At 35.9% G+C, this 24,079-nt stretch overlaps 1 protein-coding gene across 5 annotated transcripts in view; it reads left to right on the top strand.

Annotated features, from left to right (window-relative positions):
• LOC117336006 (dihydropyrimidinase-like) overlaps positions 1 to 24,079 on the top strand; it is a 97,283-nt gene that overhangs the window by 27,404 nt on the left and 45,800 nt on the right. Inside the window, exon 1 of one of the 5 annotated variants that reach the window (XM_033896323.1) lies at positions 11,565 to 11,959. The exons of the other annotated variants lie outside the window; for them this stretch is intronic. Within the exon in view, the coding sequence (XP_033752214.1) occupies positions 11,915 to 11,959 (45 nt within the window). The 5' untranslated portion in view covers positions 11,565 to 11,914. Of the gene's footprint in view, positions 1 to 11,564; positions 11,960 to 24,079 lie in introns of those variants that run through there. 5 annotated transcript variants of the gene reach the window in all.

The following is a 24,079-nucleotide window of genomic DNA, read 5'->3' on the forward strand; positions in this document are numbered from 1 at the left end:
TAGGGTTAGGACTGATTAAATCACAGACCAACAGTGAGGACCTAGGGTTAGGACTGATTACATCAAAAACAAACCGTGAGGACCTAAGATTAGGACTGAATATATCACAGACCAACATTGGGGACCTAGGGTTAGGACTGATTATATCACAGACCAACAGTGAGGACCTAGGGTTAGGACTGATTATATCACAGACCAACAGTGGGGACCTAGGGTTAGGACTGATTAAATCACAGACCAACAGTGAGGACCTAGGGTTAGGACTGATTACATCAAAAACAAACCGTGAGGACCTAAGATTAGGACTGAATATATCACAGACCAACATTGGGGACCTAGGGTTAGGACTGATTATATCACAGACCAACAGTGGGGACCTAGGGTTAGGACTGATTATATCACAGACCAACATTGGGGACCTAGGGTTAGGACTGAATATATCACAGACCAACAGTGAGGACCTAGGGTTAGGACTGATTATATCACAGACCAACAGTGGGGACCTAGAGTTAGGACTGATTATATCACAGACCAACAGTGGGGACCTAGGGTTAGGACTGAATATATCACAGACCAACAGTGAGGACCTAGGGTTAGGACTGATTATATCACAGACCAACAGTGGGGACCTAGGGTTAGGACTGATTATATCACAGACCAACAGTGGGGACCTAGGGTTAGGACTGATTATATCACAGACCAACAGTTGGGACCTAGAGTTAGGACTGATTATATCACAGACCAACAGTGGGGACCTAGGGTTAGGACTGATTATATCACAGACCAACAGTGGGGACCTAGGGTTAGGACTGATTATATCACAGACCAACAGTGGGGACCTAGGGTTAGGACTGATTATATCACAGACCAACAGTGGGGACCTAGGGTTAGGACTGATTATATCACAGACCAACAGTGGGGACCTAGGGTTAGGACTGATTATATCACAGACAAACAGTAGGGACCTAGGGTTAGGACTGATTATATCACAGACAAACAGTCGGGACTTAGGGTTAGGACTGATTATATCACAGACCAACAGTGGGGACCTAGGGTTAGGACTGATTACATCAAAAACAAACCGTGAGGACCTAGGGTTAGGACTGATAACATCAAAAACAAACCGTGAGGACCTAAGATTAGGACTGAATATATCACAGACCAACATTGGGGACCTAGGGTTAGGACTGATTATATCACAGACCAACAGTGGGGACCTAGGGTTAGGACTGATTATATCGCAGACCAACAGTGGGGACCTAGGGTTAGGACTGATTACATCAAATACAAACCGTGATGACCTAGGGTTAGGACTGATATATCACAGACCAACAGTAGGGACCTAGGGTTAGGACTGATTATATCACAGACCAACAGTGGGGACCTAGGGTTAGGACTGATTATATCACAGATCAACAGTGGGGACCTAGGGTTAGGACTGATTATATCACAGACCAACAGTGAGGACCTAGGGTTAGGACTGATTATATCACAGACCAACACTGGGGACTTAGAGTTAGGACTGATTATATCACAGACCAACACTGGGGACCTAGGGTTAGGACTGATTATATCACAGACCAACACTGGGGACCTAGGGTCAGGACTGATCATATCACAGACCAACAGTGGGGACCTAGGGTTAGGACTGATTATATCACAGACCAACAGTGAGGACCTAGAGTTAGGACTGATTATATCACAGACCAACAGTGGGGACCTAGGGTTAGGACTGATTATATCACAGACCAACAGTGAGGACCTAGGGTTAGGACTGATTATATCAAATACAAACCATGATGACCTAGGGTTAGGACTGATTATATCACAGACCAACAGTGAGGGACCTAGGGCTAGGACTGATTATATCACAGACCAACAGTGGGGACCTAGGGTTAGGACTATAGGCAGTACATATTATAAAGAGATGGTCACTTGCATGACATAAACATTTCATGATCAGAATTGATTTAGTGTTTCAGATTTCATTTGGGAATCATTGTGACATTATCTTAGCCAGTCAAGAAGTGTAAAAAATGCCACTTTATGATATGCTGAATTTGTGCGGCTCACCTTTGCTATTTACATTTCTTTATCTAATCTGGAATTATAAATGAATATATTCTCTTGCAAAAAAACTACAAAGGCCACTTTAACAAGAAAGTGTGCCATTTATCACCATAAAAAAGTATATTGGTATTTGAGTTTTTAATATCATGCGCAAACAGAGCTTCACAGCATTGAGGGGGATTAGGCCTGAGTGTCTTTATTAACACAATGCAAGCAAGGCAAAACATGTCATTATATTATAATATTTGTAATGACAGTTTTATTTTCCAAGCGTTGAAATATTCACAAATACAATTTTATTTTCATTTTTGTCCTAAACACAAGTTTTAAAATCCATTATTCATGTCCAGCCATAGACATAATGATTAAGTGAAAGCTTTAGGTACTCTACTGAGTGCAGGCTACTGAATAATTTAGGCTGTCTCTCACCAAGTCTCACAACATATGGGAGATGTCAACTGGTGATGAGGTAATGTTAGCAGTAATGTCGGGATGTTGATAGCTCAAAACTTTCCAAGTTTAGGAAATAGTGCATAGATCAAGAGGCGTTATAAATGTACAGGGTTAACAGTCAGTCAGTATGGGTAAATCTCCCAGAAATATATGATGTCACTTCCTATAAGGTTGAGAGGTTTGCACCAAATGAGCTTGCTGTTAGTGTGCCTGTTGCAGAAGATGAAGCACATTATGATAACCCTGCTTTTGCATGTGTATACAGTATATATATATATATAATTATGAAACGTCTAATAACACTTCAGCATTTGCATTTGCGGGATATTTTCAAATGTCTTGGCCGACGTTGGTCACATGTTGTTCCATCCTAGAACATGGCTCTGTACATGTCACGCTAGCCTCTGCCTTCGGCCCACATCAGCCGAAGGGTTCATGGTTGTTTTTTCAACTACAACCAAAAATATTACTCTTCCTGTATCTTATTGTATTTTCTAGTACTGTTTATATATAATGTGATAGTGTTTAATTTGACATTTTTCATTGTCCACACTATTAGAATTACTTCTTTGCTCCATATGATTAAGTATATACTAAAGTTTGTATATCTTATCATATTGGACTGAAAACCTTATACCGATCCAGCTAGTCATTTGCTGAATACATGCATCTACAGGAACTTGAATGAGTTTTAAGTTTCAGAAGAAGTTTTATGAAACAAGTTTTTATTTTTGAAAGCCTGAATTAACAATCGAAAAGAGTTTTATAAAATCTCATTTAAAATGGAAAAAAATAATTAAGATACTGTTAATCATAACTCAGGAAACTTTCATTTTGACAGATTTTAAAGTTGAAATGTGAAAGACAACATCAAATCGTTGCGCCATTTACAATATTCAAAACAGAGTGTCATATCCATAATATGACCTCACCTCATATTCAGTTTCTGACTGAAGCATACTGCAAATGAAAAATGCTTCAGCGTGGAACTATAGGTTTTCTATTCATCCATCTTATACATATGTACGTACAAAGTGCCGAATTTTGTCTCTCCATCCATCTTATACATATATGTACGTACATAGTGCCAAAATTTGTCTCTCCATCCATCTTATACATATGTACGTACATAATGCCGAAGTTTGTCTCTCCATCCATCTTGTACATAGGTACGTACATAATGCTGAAGTTTGTCTCTCTATCCATCTTATACATATATGTACGTACATAGTGCCGAAATTTGTCAGCACTCTGGCGGCTTCATACCTTGAAGGATTTTGAGATCAAACTTTATAATCACACAATGATAAAGGATCATAATGTCTCATGCAAGTTCTAGTTTCAGGGTTTTTGGGTCAAGGTCAAGGTCACTGTTATTATTTTCAGTTGGGCCAGTAGGGGACATGTATTGCTCCAGCATTGCCCATGCAGTATATTAATTCTTACACTTTAGTAACATATACTAAAATATTAACTTGGTACATGGGAGAATTTCACTCAGACAACAGGTTGATTATGTGATAAAATGAATCAAGTCCTAATACCTGAATTTCTCCAGGTAGTGAAAATTGTTGAAGAAATAATCCTCCCAAATTTCACACTATATCATACAGATTACTCTAGTGGTTAATTCTGTTCTTGTGTCAATTGAGTTCAAATAATATAGATGTAAATCCCCCATGATACTATTTCTAATTTAAACTTAATTAAGCAATTTTAAATCAATTTCATTTCTCTTATTTTGCTGGTCAATCAAATATGCCATATCCATAATGCTTAAAAACATACCTGATATAAAGATTCACAGAGGACTTAACAATTAATTCAATGGAAGTCACTCTTGATGAAATAAATAGTTCAAGGCCCTTGATAGATGGTATGATCAGGGCATCCTTAACCAGCTCTAAACAATTTATCAACAAATCCATCAAAACATTTCCTTCCTTAACCTGTTCAAATAAAATTCTATGCCAACTTAATTTTCCAGAAGCTTAACATATAAACATAGGTTTATCGGGATATAAACAGCATACCAGTTGTTCTGATGCAGGAGATAGTGCAGAGTGTTGTTAAAGTATTTTTAAAGTGTTATGAGGGATTTGTCTGATAAGGCCAACAGAACTTTTTAAGTGCTTTTCTTAAAACAATCTAATGGAATTTAGCAGGAAACAAGAAAAAAAAATGAAATAAACCTTTTTTTAAGTTATTTTTACTGGCACAAAGAGGACACTAATTGCTATGCAATTTAAAGATGACAAATAGCTTGCTAATCCTGTGGGCTTAAAAAATCCACGATGACAAAAGCGTCATACTTTCACTTGATCGCCTTAACTAAAACATGTTCAACTAGATTTGATCAAGATCAAAACACAGGATTTCCAACTAGAAAATGATTGCAGACATGTTCTCGTTCTGATGAATGCTTTTGTACGTTTTACCTGCGTTTTCTCTTGTTTTCTCTTCGCTTCCCTTCTTTAACCAATCATTTGACTTTCAACCATGATCTTGACCTTGAACTTTGAAGGTCAAGGTCAAGGTCATAGATTTGCATACCTTTTGTAGCCAGTCAGTCAAGCAATAGATGTGCCAATTATCAAGTCTGTAGGTGCCAGAGTATTGGAAGAAAAATAAATAAAAGAGCAATTTTAGGAAATTTTTGAAATTTGGCGGGCAAAACGTTTTTCAAAGTGCCGTTTCTGCATTATTTTTGACGATTTGACCTTTAAACATTCCAAACAACTTCAAAGGAGAATTTTCTTTTATATACAATGAAAATACACCGTTTATAAGAGAATTTGAAATTTGAAATTTTTGATCATTTGACCTTTGTGACCTTGAACGTCAAGGTCAATGAAAAGCAATATGTTTTGTAGGCAACTATACATGCTATCACTGTGCCAAATATCAAATCTGTATCTGTGAAAATAAAGGAGATAAAAGTGTGCTTCATTATAGTGAACACCCTTTTATTGATCTGTAATCCAGATTACATCTTAAATGACAATAAATACAATCTAACAAGCACTTAATTGTTATATCTACATTTAGATAATTATGTTAACTCTGTTTTCACCCATTTCTCTGTACGTTTATTTGAAAGATTAAAACATCTTTTAATCAAATTCATTTCTGTGATTGATTCGCTATGGTGATGATCAACATAACGCCAAAAAATGACATCATAGTAATGTGTTTGTTCTCGTTCAGAATCCTCACTGTGTTTGATCATCTATATAGACTTTGTAAAGCATTCCTGTGATGTTGATCTAACCATTTTGATCAAAATCACATGATCTAGATTCATCTATGCACCCATAGATCCAGTCCAGATGAACATTGAGGTAATAAAAGACTGCTGTAAATGTAAATAGCATACATCATAGCAACATTTCACTAGCTGATATGATATATATAATCTATCCTTAATTGACATGTAACTCCATGACCTTGACTTTTGGTAAGGTGGTTCCTAAAACCTGTTGGTTTGTACATATCATAACAAAAAGTATGTAACAGTTAAAAGTTTGTCAGTTTGACCTTGAACTTTGACCTGATGCTCAGGACTTTTGTTCAGATGACTTTGCAAGCTTATCTCTGACCCTTATTACTTCATTACATGATTAAGATTTTGAACTTTTGAACTTACCAAAATTAACCTTGATCTTTGACCTATTGACTTTGAGCTTTGACCTATTGACTTTTAGCTTTGAACAGATGGCCTCAGTTTGTGACTATGACCAAGTTTGCTTCATTTTGTCAAAATAAAATGTTTACAAGTTTTAAGATACAAAAATTTGACCCCCCTGACCTTTGACTCAATCAATATAGTCAGATGACTTCCTGTTTGATTCTGATCAGCATATTGAGCTTTATAATACTGTAATGAAATGTATAAACTAATGTATAACATAAAGCAGAGACACACCGGATAATGAAAACAATATACAAGTGTAGGTTGAACATTGAACATAGTATTCAAAAAAAGATAGATGACTAAAATCTTTACTGATACATGCAGCCTCTATTACAAATTTTCATGCACTAAGCATTCTTCATAACATAGTTTTTGGTTGATGTAGCCCTTTTGATTACTTCAATACTGAATTTAGCCATTCCAAATCAGGAAGGTTGGCAAGTACTATATGAATTGCTACAAGAATATGTTGGATTCCGAATCCTTTTGGCAAACCTCTGCTGGGATCTTTTTTGAATGTCAACAAGTTTCAGGGAAGAATTCAGTGTTTTTTTGTAACTCTAAAAAAGAAACATGTTGGTGTGTTTTTCTATTTTTAGTGTTACAAATTAACACTGAATTCATCCCTGAAAGTTGTAAAGGCCAAGAATATCTCACAAATCTGGCAAATGTTGCTGACTTGGCCCCAGACCCTTTTGGCTGTGTTCTGTTAATCCGCCTATAACTGGCCTTTGATCTTCAGCCTTAAGCCCTGTCAGATCAAAAGTTACTATAACCATATCAACTTACAATGAAATTTTTTAAAGTAGGGTATATTAAATACATCTGCCATAAATTTGATGCATTATTTGTTTTCTGATAGGGTGTGACATATTTTGTGTATACATGGGTCACTGAGTGCGAAGTGTGTATTCTGTACATCACAACTTCCAGCTTTGTTTTAAAACTGAGTCTTATTGTTCCTATTACGTATAATATGGTGTTTAATTAATTCATTTAACCTTTAATATGTCCTGAAGATCTAGAACTCACAATCTTGTGTAGACTTGCATGCTTTTCAGATCGAACCAGCTAAAATCTCCTAGCAAGGATATCGAAGGATTCAGCCAGTGATTTTGAATGCGAATATTGTTTTTAAAATTCTAAAGATTTATTGTCTATTAATTAACTCTGTTTTGGTAATATCCTGATTTATGTGATCGTTGTCTGGTCTAATACATGTCTATGTATGCAAACTGTGGATTTTTAGGATTGGTCAAATTAATGTCCAGCTAATTATCTACTGCGCCATAACTGATTATATTACATAACTGATGTTGGTTCCATGTTTTCTACAGTATCATCATGCTGTGGTAAAGAGTACAAAATTCTAAATTTTTGTATATATCTTCAATTATTATAATCATTTCCCATGATATGATGACTTTTGACATTTTCTGTTTCTTCTTTAAATTATCATTTGAAAATTGATTGTGAGCTGCTGACGCCAAAATCTCTGCTGAAAGCCTCCATTTGGAAAGTAAATTTTTAGGCATATAGAAAAATTGGCTATATAGTTCATTTCAATCCTCTGAAATCATTGAGACAAGTATGGTACTCTACAGTAAATAGTCTGTTGATTGTATCCCCCTACAAACCATCAACACAGATAAAATACATTTTCAGCAGTTTTGCCCGTTGCTGAAAATAAAAAATTGTGGAATTTCTAATTTGTTTTTTGATCGAAGGCAATGAACAGTGTTTTATTACTTACCGAGACTTCCAATGTCTGGTTTTAATCAGAGAGTTCATTAGATATTGATTGATCCAGAAGACAAAGAGAGCTGGGGTAATTTATCATGACAGATAAAAACTAAGAAAAAAAACACGCCCAGATTATGTGACTTTTTTTGTTGTCATTGTGACTCACTGTTTAAGTTGGGACGTTGTGATAATTCTACATCCAACATGGGACATTTTAATATCCAGGACAACTGCTTAGTTTGTCTGTGTCGTCACACATGCATTGCATGTTAAATTGACTAATTGCATGTGTGTTAGACTGTTAGTTGTTAACATGAAGCAGTAATTGGTTAGGGAAATGTTCCTAAATCAAACTTAGCTACCATCTGTTGTGCAGGCTAGATGGAGTTTTTGTTGGGTATATTACGTTAAGAGCTTTAGAATATGTCAGACCATCAAACCACACGTGTTTTTCAATTTAAGGATTGGCTTACAAAGGTTGTAAGACTCCAGTGCTTACAACATTTCTTTTTTTTCTTAAATGTCAGTTTCAGATGTCAAATCTACACTTAAATGAGTTAGTTCTTCTACACATATATCCTAGCACCGTTAAATTAAGCAGAAATATATAACCCAAAAAAATAAATTGGGTTCTATTTCAGTTCATTTGGTAAATAAAGTAAATTAAGATATATCAATATATATGTGATTGTCAATTTTTGTGTGGATTTTGTTTATCATATCATCCATATTTATCACATTTGAATGATTTAAGAAGCATCTTACCTAAGGTACCTACACTGATGATGTTTCATTGTTGAGGTGCTGTACATAAAATTTTGACATTTTGAACTTGAAAGATGTAATAGCAGTTTTTTTTTCAAAATCAAGATGGCCACCAAAGAAACCCTCTTGAAAACATTTATTCAACAGCTTTTTGAGTTTGAACTTGGGTCTGAGTTGAGTAACATGTCACTGTATATATATGTTTATAGGTTCATTATCAATGATAACAGGTAGAGTGTTACACAATTAATTAACTTATAATGTAGTTTAAGTATCATTTTCAATAATTCAATTTTCCGACAAAATAATTAAGTTAATAAAAAATGCAAAATTTCAGTACTACTTTGTTGAAGCTAGAAAATACATTTAGAGTCATGTGGCTTAATTCTCTACAAACAATGACAACATATGCAGCTATTAACCGCTGATACAGTCTGAACTAGGGGTTAATATAGCTGTCTTACTCTGTGTTTCCCAGACTGTTCTGATTATTGTGACCATGAATGAGGTGATAAAATATTATTTTTATATACACTAATTGTTAAACAAATATCCCAAATACAGCCATTAAAATCTCATTAAACTATACCAAAGCTGAAATAACATTTGACTGCCTTTTAGCATGTGTGATACAGCTCCTTTTCCTGAACCTGCTGTCTAGCTTGTGTCAATGTCAAAACAAAAGCCAAGATGAATTCCTCTGCATACCAGTAAGATATAGCATCCCTGTTCTAGTGTATGGTCTGGGTGTGTAATACATATCAATGTGTTTAGTGGTAAGATCACGTTTCTGGTATGTCTATGTGATAAGTATAATGACATTGTTGCTACAAACTTAGTCTGATATATATATAAGTGGCCGTATACTGTTTTAGAAACTGGATTATTAACTTGTGTTGTAATAAATATGTCAATATGCATTAATCAAAATTGTCTGGACACCCTTGTATAAATTACTGTAGTCAGGACACCCTGGTATAATGTTACGGTAGTCACTTCCTCTGAATCCATTAGGTACAGTGTCAGACTTGTAAGCCAGAGGCCTAACATCCTCTAACATCATGCAGGGAATTGAACCTATTGAGACTTCTGAATTCAAGATGGATGCCCTAGTTTTGGTCACAGTCGATTAGTCCAGTCTGGTTCTGCTACATTCCTTTCTTCATCATCAAAAGCCATTGGCCCCTCAAAGACACAGAGGATCAAATTAGCTTTGATTAACCACCATCCATGGAGATATTTACTGTGCCAACAGAAGAGAATAAATTTAAGACCAGGCTTGACCTCTATAACCATGAACCTTAAAACACTAGAGAGACACAAACATAGCTGATCAACCCAGTCCAGTCCCCACTATATATAAATATGCTTCTTTTTCCCTCCATCAAGGTCTTGACCTTAATTCAGTCAGTAGACCTGTACCATCTCCCATGTCTGTATTTAGCTAGATACCAAGTGTAACAGTAGAGAAGAATTCAATTACCAGACTGGGACTCAAATCCAGAACCTCTGAACACTAGATGGACACTCTTAATGAATTAGTCACTGTTGATCCAATCCATGCCAATGGATAACAGAAGCCATTACCTCAGGTATATTTCTGGACCTCAGGTGTTAGGAGCCTTGAAACTCTACCATGTAACCACACAAGAAACCGTTCCTAGCCAGGAGGAGTTTGTATTTAACTATTAAACAGCTGTGTCAGATAAAGTTACTATCCAGAAGTCATGTTAATTTTTTTTCTTCTATTTCTTTACATTTAATACTTCATACAGAGCAGTTACAGTTTGTTACAGTTAAATAAACCCTCACTAAAACAATAGATTACATACGGATGTAGAATGCTTACTGTGATAAACAAATGACATGTCTAATTATTAAGTGTTATTTCAACTTAAAGGTTACTTGCAATTGGTGAAAACAAAAACAAAAACAAAAACAAAAAAACACGCTTTTAAGGTTACCTCCCTTTGCAAATTGGGAAGAATTGTCCCAAACTTTGTTTCTTTTACAATTGTGTGATAATGCGAGTTGCTTCCCTTTGACCGTTACAAAAAGCATTCAATATTTTTCTGAAGAGTACATAACATTTAATATTTCTATCTTTGATGCATTATTAATAAAATTTCAGAGATTAAAAACTCGAAAAAATATCTTAAAAGTTTTGATTTCAACAATAAAATCTGGGAATACACAACGTTTTGATTTCAACAATAAAATCTGGGAATACACAATGTTTATTTCAGTAGGCAAGACCATGAAAGCAAGTGATAATTAAATATTCAATAACTATAAACACATTTTAAAGTCATATTTGCATTAGCTTATTTCTTGAGAATAACACATTTTCATTATTTATTTATTTTATTAATTATTCTTTCATTTAATTATTCATCATTTACTTATAAAAGGTATATCATTTTTGACAATACAATTTTACAGCACCTTCTGGATGATTGGTATATATTTCCCATATAATACAGGACGCGAATGTGGGGTTAACTATTGATAAAAAATAAACACATTAAAAGGCATTCAACAGCTACAACTAAATGTAAAAACCTGAATGTGCCATGTGAAGTTGTGCGTGTACTCCTTAACACTTTCCAGTTGTGCGTACGTGAGATCGTGAAGCCACATATGTCTTGAATTACACACAGCAATGTCTGCATTCCTAACTATGTCACATTGTTTTCACTAAGCTACCTCAGAATTAAATTTCACGCGTCATTGTGAAACCACGTGCATTTATTATGAAAATACGCGCGGCCTATTTCCGGAAAGACTGAGTTGTCGTATGCTAGTTGCCGGGCCTCGGCTGTGCAGTATCGATCCAAAGGCGGCATCCATATTTTGTGTGTATAGGAGCGATAGTGGGTTGTGTGTAAGGCCTGGTCCCGCGCTCCGTTTGATGATTTGACTGTGTGCACTGTTTTATGTTAATGTTACATAGTCTGGAGTGAGTTTCGGTCGCCATAGAGTAGTGACAATTCAACGATTGCCCGTCATCGACAATTTAGTGATACAGGACTTGCTGGTTGGGGATGCTCTTCATACATACTGACCTCATTGCTTGCATTCAGTTTTAAAAACGCCGGGATTCTGCACGTGTTGAATTAGTGTTACAGAGCGGAAGTTTAATTTATTCGCATACCTCTTGGCAGAACAGCTACTTGTTTGCGTGACAAAATGACTAACCGTACCCCAGTCAAGAAAGTACCTATACATCTACAGGTAGGTTTCCTCGTAAAAATATTTAATGTTGAAGATCAAATGTCGAGACAAATTGAACCCCGTATTGAATTACATTCTATCTGTATATTACAAGGTGTCTTTTTTATACACATCCCTATAAAATGGTTAGGCATGCGTATTTACTCAACGACCGCAAATTGTATTGTTATGTGATTACTCAACTGTAACGCAGAGACAATGGACATTTCAACACCTTAAATTATGAATTATGGCCACGAGTGAGGTGGACATTAGTCCATTTAAACAGTGATACACCCAATGTACTAATATATTACAATGTATAAGTATATTCTACATTTTACAGCAAATACATTTGCTACACACAATGTCTGAATATCAATTAAATATTCTTCAATGATGGAGGATTAATTAATTGCTTTGTATCATATTTATGTTGTTTATTATTGGGGTACAGGAAATTGGCAATGTTTTGTATGCTTTGATAAAATTCATCACACACATGTGTACAGGCACACACGGTGACACTTTGTGTATTGAGAGGTCACTGTTTAAAATGCATCCATTCATGTATCATGAGAGGTTACAAGCCATGGTGTACTACCTACCATCAGGATATAATGAAGATATACTGGTACACAAATTTCAATTAGTCTCAACTAATTGATGTAAACTAGCTGTACATATAGATAGATGGGAGTATATACATGAAGGTATGCTACACATGTGATGAATGTGACATTACGTTCATTATCAACGTATGCTCTGACACATGTGTTGGCTATTAGTGTGCAGTACAGTATAGTGTCCACTCATGACCTCACAGTAAATAGTACAGGGCCCTGTGATGTACACCAAGATGGAGTCTTATAGTGATGACTGCATCAAATGATATGAATATTATAATCAGATTATCCCCAGGGATGTGGTATACAGAGATGGGATCTGATATAAGTTGTGTATTTACTCTAGTACATTTTTGTACTCAGCTTGGCTATATTAATTCTGTGCTTGTGTACATCACAAGGCCCCGTGCTATACACCAAAGGGAACCCGAGGTGACTATACTTCAGGATACTCAAACAGGTTGAGTGTTAGTGCACAGCTATACTAATGTATATTGGTATTATATCAGCTAAACTAACCTGTTGGATGGGGTCATGGTCAAGCTCTTGATCCACACACCACTCAATTAATTACCCCCTCCCCATTCACTCTTATGATTAACCATTTACAAATTAATTTACTCTCCAACCCATTCATTTACTCATCCCCAACCGAACTCTTTTTTGGATACCCCCCCCCCCCCCCCCCCCCCCCCCCCCCCCGCAACCTGAACCGACTCGACTCATTCACCCCCCAACACTTAACCTTCTCCCTTTTTTTTACCCCTCTACCAAACTCTTTCATTTACCCCCCACCCCCCCTCCCTGACCCAAACCCAATAACTTACTTAACCCTGCATGACCTCTGCCCCCTCCCAATCACTTACCCTGGCAATTCAACCCAACCCTCTCATTTACTCCAACCCAGCCCTTTCGTTTACCCCCAAACCCGAAACCCACTGCCTACTCATTTACTCTCCAACCTACTAATTTACTCACCCTGCATGTGCCCATTCAACCCCAAACCCAACCCATTCATTCCCCTTTCTCATTTACGCCCCAACCAAACCCTCTCATTTACTCCCAAACCCAACCTTCTTATTTACCCCCCAACTCGACCCCACTCATTTACTCAATCCACCCACTCATTTACACCCCTCCTCCACCCCCAGTCATTCCTGTATTTATTTATAATTAACTCATGCTTACTTAATCTTCTACTTCCAACCAACCACTCATGTACCCCTCCCCTCACGTACACTCGTCAGCTGGTTGTTTCCAAATATAGCCCCCCCCACAAATCTTACCCTAGTTAACTCCCTTCTCATTTCCTATGATTCAAAGTACTCTGTGTACAATACCAAAATGTGCTTGTTCATTTGGCAATAAAAGATTGAAAACACAAAGTATTAGGCAATAGAAAAGAATTTGAAAATGCACATTTCATGTTCCATGTTGAAAACGTATGTTTGTTATCCAACATCATGGTACTGATGCTGAACCCTGATTCATAGTGGTACACAAATGTATGGTATTTTGAACTGAATCATCCACATTTCTTCACCAAGATATCAAGTTTTCTGGCTTTAATCCAGTGAGGATACAAAACACATAGGACTCTCTGTTAATGGGGTACTTAAGTGTTTCTTGATTTATTCAACCTACATTATCATCATTTAACTGTAACTGTCAGAAGCAGTATACATACAGTAGCAGAATTAAGTATTGGTGGTTGTCTGAAACAATTAAGCAGCAATTCAAATGTCCTTGTTGAGAGAAAATGGTGCTATATTGATATCTTGAATTTCTGTTCTGTTGCTTGCATTTATGTTGATCAGAAAATGGTGCTAAACATTTGTCATCATCAATGTTCTATGCACAATTGACACATTCAAGACTACACAGATTTCATATGAATTAGGATTTCTGCTATGCTAGCTATATGGCTTCTTTACCTCTTCCATAAATGGAATGAACATGTACTCTAGATCTATAGACACAGGTAGTGACATTATCTGACAATAAGCCTATATATCTATTGTAGTTCTTATTTTTATTGTCCTGCACTATGCCTACCATCTGCCTTGAGTTTTTGTGTCAGCCTACTGGGTTTATTACGGGATAAATACTGTAGCTATACAGTAATAATGATATCCCTGGTGACACTATACAACAGCTATCCAAATGTTTGCTAGGTTAATGTAAAGTTTCCAAATCTCTCCCCGTTTTGGAGTTTACTATACACTGTACAGGTTACAATGTCAACCAGGTCCTGTACAATATTTGTTTTATGGCACACTTTGAAGAGGTTGTCTAACACAGTATTCACTACAGTGTGTAGGACCAGTAGATTGGCCCCGAGTGGGGGCTTATCCAGTATTTGGTAATTGTGACAGCCTGATTGTTGACATAAGACCTTTGGAAAAAAGTTTATTCCAGAGTCACCAGCTGTGTGCCTGTAGCTTGCTGTCATTTATCACACTTACCTGTCAAGATCTGACTACAAATCAACCCTTGTCCTAACAACGGTTCCTGGTGATAAGAAATTCCAGGTGCACACACACTGCAGTTAAAAAAAGTCTTTGATTGTATGATGACAAATTGTTTTTGTAATTCCATTATCAGAAAAATTCCAAACTTACATCACCAAACAGCCCAAAGTTAATTATATATATAAGTGTTAAAAAAAAAATCCTTCAAGACTTATTTTTGGCCTATGTGATGTAACTTCAAGCATACTACTTAGGGATTATCTCTTCTCTATGGAATTTTTGCAACAGACTTGAGTACAGCATTGCAAACATACCGCGATTTCCACACTGCAAGCGTTATAAAAAGTAAAGCCCAAAAATGTCCACAGAATATATAACACCTGCTGTACATGTGTGATGATTTGCTGTAATGACTTTGGGAGTATCATGCAAGGTCTCAGACAGGGGTACTGTACAACCCACTGGGATAAGGCAGATTCACGTGGTCTCAGACAGGGGTACTGTACAACCCACTGGGATAAGGCAGATTCACCTCTAACAACCCTCCTGTATTACACTCGGGGAAGTGAGGATATATGTCAAACCTTGTCAGATTCCACACTGTCTAAGATATACAGGTGTGAACATTAGGACCAGCATCCCCTTGTTTCCTGAGTAACACGGCCTCCCCAGGTCCTCCCCATTAGGTCCCCTTAGTCTGTTCTAAATAGGCCCAAACCAGCTAAAATAACAGTGATCCTCAGGCAAAACCAAAGTACAGCAGAACAATCATAAATGTCTTCACAGTACATGTGGAAATCATACATTTGTGTTTACAGTACGTGTAAACCCTTGTCAGCATCTCTTCAATGGACAGATATCCCTCATCAGCATCTTCAGTGGTCAGCAAAGTATGGTCATCTTGAACAGATCTTGTCTTGTACGTCTGCTGTCAGAATCATCTTGTAATCAGTGCTCAGATTTCAGAATTTCATTAAGTGATTGGTTAAGTTAAGTCTAGGTTTAAATATCTGAATACTTTAAGAAAACTTAACATGGTTAATCAGATAGTGAAGTTGTACCATTTTGGTAGAGCGATACTCTAGGAAGCAGGATGAGTCCTGGATTTGATCCCCAGCTAAACGGGCTGAAAAAATATTGACCTCTTTCAGATAGCTAGTCCTTCATTATATATTTCATAAATGTAGGTCTCACTGTCATTGCCTTTAACTCCTCCCTTTACACTAGCTATAGTCACAGGCTAAAAATGCTGCGGTACCCTGGTACCGCATGTTGGGGGTTTAAGACTGTGAGGCCAATTAATAGCTCCTTCAAATATGGGATCTAAAGACGCTGTAGATCCTGCAACATCAATATAGGACTCAACTTTAAGTCGCAAAAGATTCCCAATAAAGGACTCAAAGTCACAGATTCCAAATATTAGGACTCAAAGTCACAGACTCCAAATATAGGACTCAAAGTCACAAAGATTCCCCAACACATATAGACCCCAATATATGGACTCAATTTAAGCCTGCACATATATAGACCCCAATATAATATAAGGACTCAAAGCCTCCACTATAGATTGAAATTTACATAGAATTTCTTCTAATGATATTAAGTCAAGACTCAAGAGGAGTCTATATATAAGTTTCCCTAAGTGGAGTCAATGCACCGAATCACCTAGATGTATATGTATCTCAGTTAAATGCTATGGTCTACAGATGAGGCTTAATTCAGGACAGGTATACCAGCTATTCTGTGTATCAATATCAAAAACTAGCTATAGCCATCATCATTAAACATACATAAATACCTCTTTCACATGAGAACTGTGAGTCTAGAATGTTTCAGTTTGATTTTACTACCTGTTTATTTCATTGGCGTTTAACATAGTTTATTTGTTAGGTTTTCAACTATATAAAATAGAACATCACCTTCATAACCCTGCTCTGATTAGCTAACCAGCCTATGTACTTATTTACCAGGAAATGTATGAATACTTTTATTAGCATTTGTCACTCGTTGGAACATTGGTGCTGGTAAGGTTTTAGCTGGCCTCATGATCAGCCACTGACTTTCCTCCTGATCGTTAACTCCGAGACAAAAGTCTGGTACTTTTGGCACCAGCTTTTTAAAATTGCTTTTGGCACCAGCTCCAGTAATATTACAAGATTACAAGCCTTTAAATTAAGTTTTAAGCTTGAAGCAGGGTATAGAAATATCTTTGAATTAAATTTTCTGTAAAATTTAAATTACAAATGTTGAAGTACCGGAGTAATAGGGAAAATGATGGCATATGCATTCTGTCCAGATGGCATTATCTGTCCAACACTCTTCCTGGACAGAAACGACCAACTTTTACCCCGGTGGTAGATGATTGAACCAAAAAAAATAAATAATTTGTGCGAGTGTGGTACATAGTTTTTTACCAATATTTTAGCATTGGGTTAATAATATTCAACCGTTACATTATCATTAAAATCGGATCATCATGCTGGTTTTATAAAGTGTTGCATATAGAAATTAATAGATGAATAAGAACATGAGTGATAACAATTGCTGGTAATTATCTTAGTATCTGCCCCTCAAAGATACAGAGCTCGAGACAATCTTGTATAAAGTAATTATTTATATTAGTGTTAGTGGTTTATAGAATGAGCTGTTGAAATTTCAAACTATTAGATTCAATATAGGTATATTTTATATCTGAGAGTGGGTTAGGCCATATTTTAGAGTAGGTTTGGCCATATTTTATATCTGAGAGTGGGTTTAGCCATATTTTATATTGTAGAGTGGGATGGGCCATATTTTATAATTGAAAGTGGGTCTTATAATAATGGGCCATATTTTATATTGGAGAGTGGGTCTATAATGGGCCATATTTTATATTGGAGAGTGGGTCTATAATGGGCCATATTTTATATTTGAGAGTGGGATGGGTCATATTTTATATTTGAGAGTGGGTTGGGCCATATTTTATATTTGAGAGTGGGTCTATAATGGGCCATATTTTATATTTGAGAGTCAGGGTTGGGCCATATCTCATATTTGAGAGTGGGATGTGCCATATTTTTTATTTGAGAGTGGGTTGGGCTACATTCATATTTGAGTCAGTAGTTTGGGCCATATTTTATATTTGAGATTGGGTTAGGCCATATTTCATATTTGAGAGTGGGTTGGGCCATATTTTATATTTGAGAGTAGAATGGGCCATATTTTATATTTTAGTCAGTGGGTTGGGCCATATTTTATATTTTAGTCAGTGGGTTGGGTCTTATTTTATATTTGAGAGTGGGTTGGGCCATTTTTTATATTTGAGAGTAGAATGGGCCATATTTTATATTTTAGTCAGTGGGTTGGGCCATATTTTATATTTGAGTCAGTAGTTTGGGCCATATTTTTTATTTGAGAGTAGAATGGGCCATTTTTTATATTTTAGTCAGTGAGGTGGGCCATATTTTATATTTGAGTCAGTGGGTTGGGTCGTATTTTATATTTGAGAGTGGGTTGGGCCGTTTATCTTAGTAACACATTCCTTTGGCGGGTAAGCATATGTGTCTTATAGTATCCTGATAATTTACCATAGTTTATCAAGTACATACACCAGCTGCCTACATTTTACACTTTGTATATTGTATCTGAATCATATCTCAAACAATTCATACCACATGTTTTGTCTGGCCTTCCCGAACTTTTTAGAAATCTTTGCACTCCATTGCAGATCCAGAAGCTACTACAGAGAAATTCTTCCTGATGTTTACATGATTATAGCTGTAATAGATTTACGGTTTTGATATTTCTCCAGTGTATGTAGAGTAGGTTGTATACATGAACATTGCCTATAACACATAAACACAATAGGATGTGAGAGCAAAGGTATTTCATTCCATCATTTTGGCTTAGCACCATGTATATCCAAGGTCTTCAATGTTACCCTAGTTTGAAACTAGTAGTGGTGTTTTGTTTATTAAAGTTCATCAAGTATTTCTTGTTTGAGATGTTTGACCAATTAAGTAAGAATCTAGTTTTAATTGGGTTTCGTCAGAAATACCAGACATCATGATAAATGAAAGAATATTAGCTGATTGGTAATTATAACATGTGAGAAAAACTTGTCACAATCAATCCCTTGATTGTGGTTGTCTCTTATATTATATATAACTATACATGTGTAGACGACACGGTGCAGTAATCATTATGAAGGAATGTAAAGAAAGTTCAAATACCCCAAAAAATTTAAGCTGATTAAAAATTAATCAATTTTAATCGATCATTGATTAGATAGACAAAACTGATGATTGATCAGGAAATTTCAACTGAGTCCCATCACTACAAATTAGGGGAAGATATTAAGCTAGCTAGTATTTCCCAAAAAAATGGCTGATAATACAAAGCTAGGTCAGATACCTGAGCTTGACTTCTGGCCATGATCATGACCATGCATGGCCATAAATCCTTAAGGGTAACATCATACATGCATTCAAAATAATTACTTAAAGATAAAAATGGTATTTGTGTATTAAGATAATAAAAATGAAAGAAATTTTATAATCATCACTATCTCTTAGGTTGTGGTTACTTAGCAACCTTTGAATTTAAGATGTATGATAAACCTTCAAAGATGCATCTTTATCCAATTCCTTGCTTTAACAACTCGACCACATAGAGAGATGGGTGAATTTGTAACGCAAATTACCTACATGTACCCAGTGGTTTGGGGTGTAGGAGGGTGTACAGTAAAAGCTTAGTCAAAATCTTGATTTCTGTCTGAATGTATATACATGTATATGTAATAAAGGTACCATCTAAGCTTGCCTGCTGGGCCTGAATGTATAGCAGCTTCCAGATAAAGCTCTCTGTGGCCCTGACTGTAGGCAAAGTTCAGAAAATTGAATTATGATCTGCTGAATTAAGGCATCGATTATGTACATATGAAACTGAGCAATTTATACTACATCATTTTATATTCGCTGTATATATACATGTACTACTAAATTGAAGTATAATTATGATTATAACATCTTAAATGATATTCCCATTGGCTTGCTCCATGTTAATTAGTTAATTGATTGCTGGGTAACCAACATGGCATTCAAGCCTAGTGTTTGGAGAGAACCTGATTATCACTACACGATGGTAGGTGATTACCAGGTGTATACAAGTACATGGAGAAGATGATCACTGCCACCCAAGGATTCCTGAATCTGCCTAAGGAAAGCAAACATATCCTCATTTCTCACACATGTAGACAGCTGATATATTAACACCAGCAAGACTTGTCAAGGCTGACTACCCTATATTTTTGTTTGTGTACATGTATATATGGTTAGTAGTCAAACCTCCTGCTCTCTCTCGAGTCTTAAAAACACCAAATTCCAGTACCTTTAGATGTTTTAATGAACTAACAACAGATCAGTTTGAATTTGTCTGTATTGCCATGATGGAAGTAGGAAGAAAACTTCTTAGTTATACATCTTTTAAACTTTCCAAAGAATCACAATTGTTAGTTAAATAAATGCCCACTCATTTTCTCCATCATCCTCCAGCACGTGATTTGAAACTTGTTTCCATCACAAGATTTTGCAAGAGTTTTCCTTCTGATACCAGTCTATTTATAAGGAAAGCTTCATAAGGTCTTTACTTTTAGTACAAACAACTTGCCCAGATGCTGGAAACAAATGACCAGTCAGTACAAAAATGTCTTGAATGTCCCGCCACATAGCAGGTGTGAAGGACAGCATGAAATATAGGACCAAAGTACTACACAGCTGTGTTTGGGGAGGCTGAATTGTGTTTTTGATGTGTAAATGATGACCATTCTGGATTACTCATTACAGATTGTGTTTGTTTTCTGAAATCAGGAGAACATATACAAATGTATTTTTAAAATGTTCATTTTGATCAAAGTGCTAGTTTCAATCAGGATGGAATGAAGAGATCGGTTAATTTTACTGTACTATATAGATGAGTCAGATAAACTCTAGATAAGTATGTAAACTGAAGCTGTTTTTTCCTGCGATTGTTTTATTCATTCATGTTGAGATGAAATTGACATTTGATTTCTAAACTAAATGGGGTGTAAGTATTTTAAACTTTCAACTTTTATTTATAATTGTACTTGGAATATGTGTGTGATAAGATATAGTGAAAGGGCTGTGCTGGTCATAGGGTACACCTGTTGTCCAATTCCCTTTGTACAACAATCTGCACACAATAAAATATTCTGAAATGAAAAATATGTGATATGATCAGAGATCAACTTTGCATATATTATCCCTCAATTGAATTAAGTTTTCAAATTGTCAAGTGTTTTAAACTTTGAAATTTTTGAATTTCCTGTTGAGAGAATACCAGCTGATATGGCTCTCGATGGAGTCTATGATAAGGGGTGGGGGAGAGGATGTATATATAGAAATAGATTTAGACCCTGAGGAGTGTTGTATACTAACTGAGGAGTAGATTTAGTAGGTTATCTAACTGTTGTCAGAGGATGTATATAGTATTGTCCACATCACTTTGTCTTAGTTTACACAGCTTTTCTGATGAGTGTTACACACTTATAATAAATTATATAAGTAACAGAGGGGATAGTTGTGTAGTGTATATATATATGTTGTCCATCTTTATGATAAGGGGTGGATATATATAGATTTAGACTTTTTGATGTTACACACTAATTAACTAACAGAGGAGTTAGTTGTGTAGGGGTGGATGGAAGGATATTTATAAATTTAGACTTTCTGATGAGTGTTACACACTAATTAACTAACAGAGGAGTTAGTTGTGTAGGGGTGGAGGGAAGGATATTTATAAATTTAGACTTTCTGATGAGTGTTACACACTAATTAACTAACAGAGGAGTTGTTGTGTAGTATATGTAGTCCATCTTTATGATAAGGGGTTGAAGGGAGGATATAGATTTAGACTTTCTGATAAGATGTGCTACATTGTAAGTTACAGCTATGTAACTGCAGGAGTACATGTAGTTCATCACTTGTACATACTACACACTGTTATTACGATGTTGATCAAATAACAGTGTTGATCAAGTACATCACTCAGCTTAAACCCTAGATTGGCCCCTGTTTCTAGAAAAGTAAAAATTTAAGTAGAATTGAGTTTTATGATATTGGTCGCTACATTAAATCTAATCATTCAAACTAGGGGGGATAATCTTGTATCAAAATTTAGGGGGGCAATTCTGTACAAAAACTCAGGGTTAGGTGGCTGTGACCAATCTTATACTTAGATACACTGTAATATATATATCTATATACATAGACTGAGTATACTTCTCCCCAAGATTTGTGTAAACCCTTGTTTAAAAAAAAATGTCAGCAACATATATGGAATTGTGTGTAATATTTGATACTTTTTCTAGTTTACTGATAATTATATCCATAGTAGCTTTGTCTCATTCTCCAGTATATACTGTGTATTGCTGCATGGTGTTTATGCATGGTGTAGTATAGGACATTATAGCATTAGTGTACAGGCCAGCTCCTAATCCACATTTCTGGCATGAATAGCCATGAACATCATATTGTGCTAGCATGCGATTCACAGTACATGTATAGATAAAAACAATTTTGATTTGCATAATTATGCGTGACTTAGTTTTTCTCTCTCTACAATATAATGTTAGTGTACCACATAAACCTGATGAAACTGAAACTGCTGTAGAACGTGTTTGACATGGCTGTTAGATGATTTATACTTCTATACATAATAGTCATACTTAACACATCTTTCCTCTACAAACCTGTATTACAGTGAATGTATAGACACGAGTCTGTATGAAATTTAAATAACCCTGCATGTCTCGAATCTAATGGTATCAGAAAACAACCCAGGATACCCTGATAGTAATATATATTTAGATCTTGTCCACAAAGAGATATTTGGCAAAGTCTTATCTTCACAGCTATCAAATTTATAGCAGTGTTGAATTTTCAACAGTTTCTGGAGATGGGAGGAGAAGGGGGCTACGAGCCTGACATCCTGGCCTCAAGAGCTACCACCACTACCTCCTCCCTAGATAGGAAGTTATGGAGCTATCCTTGTTTTACTAATTCCCTGTCTATATAGGAACATCAGTTTTATAACGCCTTGTAAACCTTGTTGATGGATAGATAGATTTAGTTCCTGTCAGGGCCAGAAGTTTTAATAGCATGTGGCTATATTGTACAGCATCAAGCATTAAAAGAAACTTCTGATAAGGTACAACATTCTAAAATAAAAAGAACATCCAATGTTTTAGGTATTACATCTGTCACTATATTCTCTTGTTTTGGCCTCATTAGCATATTGCAAGTGTTGTGTATTAGCCGATGGTGCTAATTGTTGCTCCTATAATGTTTGGAGAATTTTGTGACATTTATATATAATACATGAGAATATGACTCACACTACAAACATTTATAATTAGCGGTGATACAGCTCCCACCCTATCATAATTAATGCTGTACAGCTACATGATTATTGATTTCTTCGTTTTATAATTGTAGGTGAGATCTTTGTTGTGTAATTCCCACAATGCAACTGACATGAGCTACAGACTAATACCAATCTTTTGTCTCTATGTATCGTCCTTATTCTTTTGTGACTTTTTGTTTAGAAATAAAATCATAATTTGTTATTTTTCTGATAGTCTCAATAATTAATTTAGATAGGTGACTTGGCCTGTAGGGGAAAGTGAATCTGAACAGCTGTGTTACTCCTGCATCTCATGAAACATGAATATTGTTTGACAATAAATATTGATTCTTTAGCTTTCAGCTAGGCCATATTCAATATGATATATTAATAGTCATCAATACCACCAGCTTGAGGTACTTAGAATAGTCCAACCTCTTATATATATATTTACTCTATATCAGCTTGGTAACATTATTTCAAAAGTTCCTATTTCCATGAATGTACTGATGGCCAAGCAGCAAAAGTTTGCCAATGCCAAATTGACAAGTTCAGGACTTCAGAATGAAGTTTAATTTGACCAGATGACGAGGTAGAATTATCATCAGCTCTCATTCCCCAACACTATCACACTGTTTAGATTG

This window comes from Pecten maximus, chromosome 10, assembly GCF_902652985.1.
Source record: "Pecten maximus chromosome 10, xPecMax1.1, whole genome shotgun sequence".
NCBI lineage: Eukaryota > Metazoa > Mollusca > Bivalvia > Pectinida > Pectinidae > Pecten > Pecten maximus.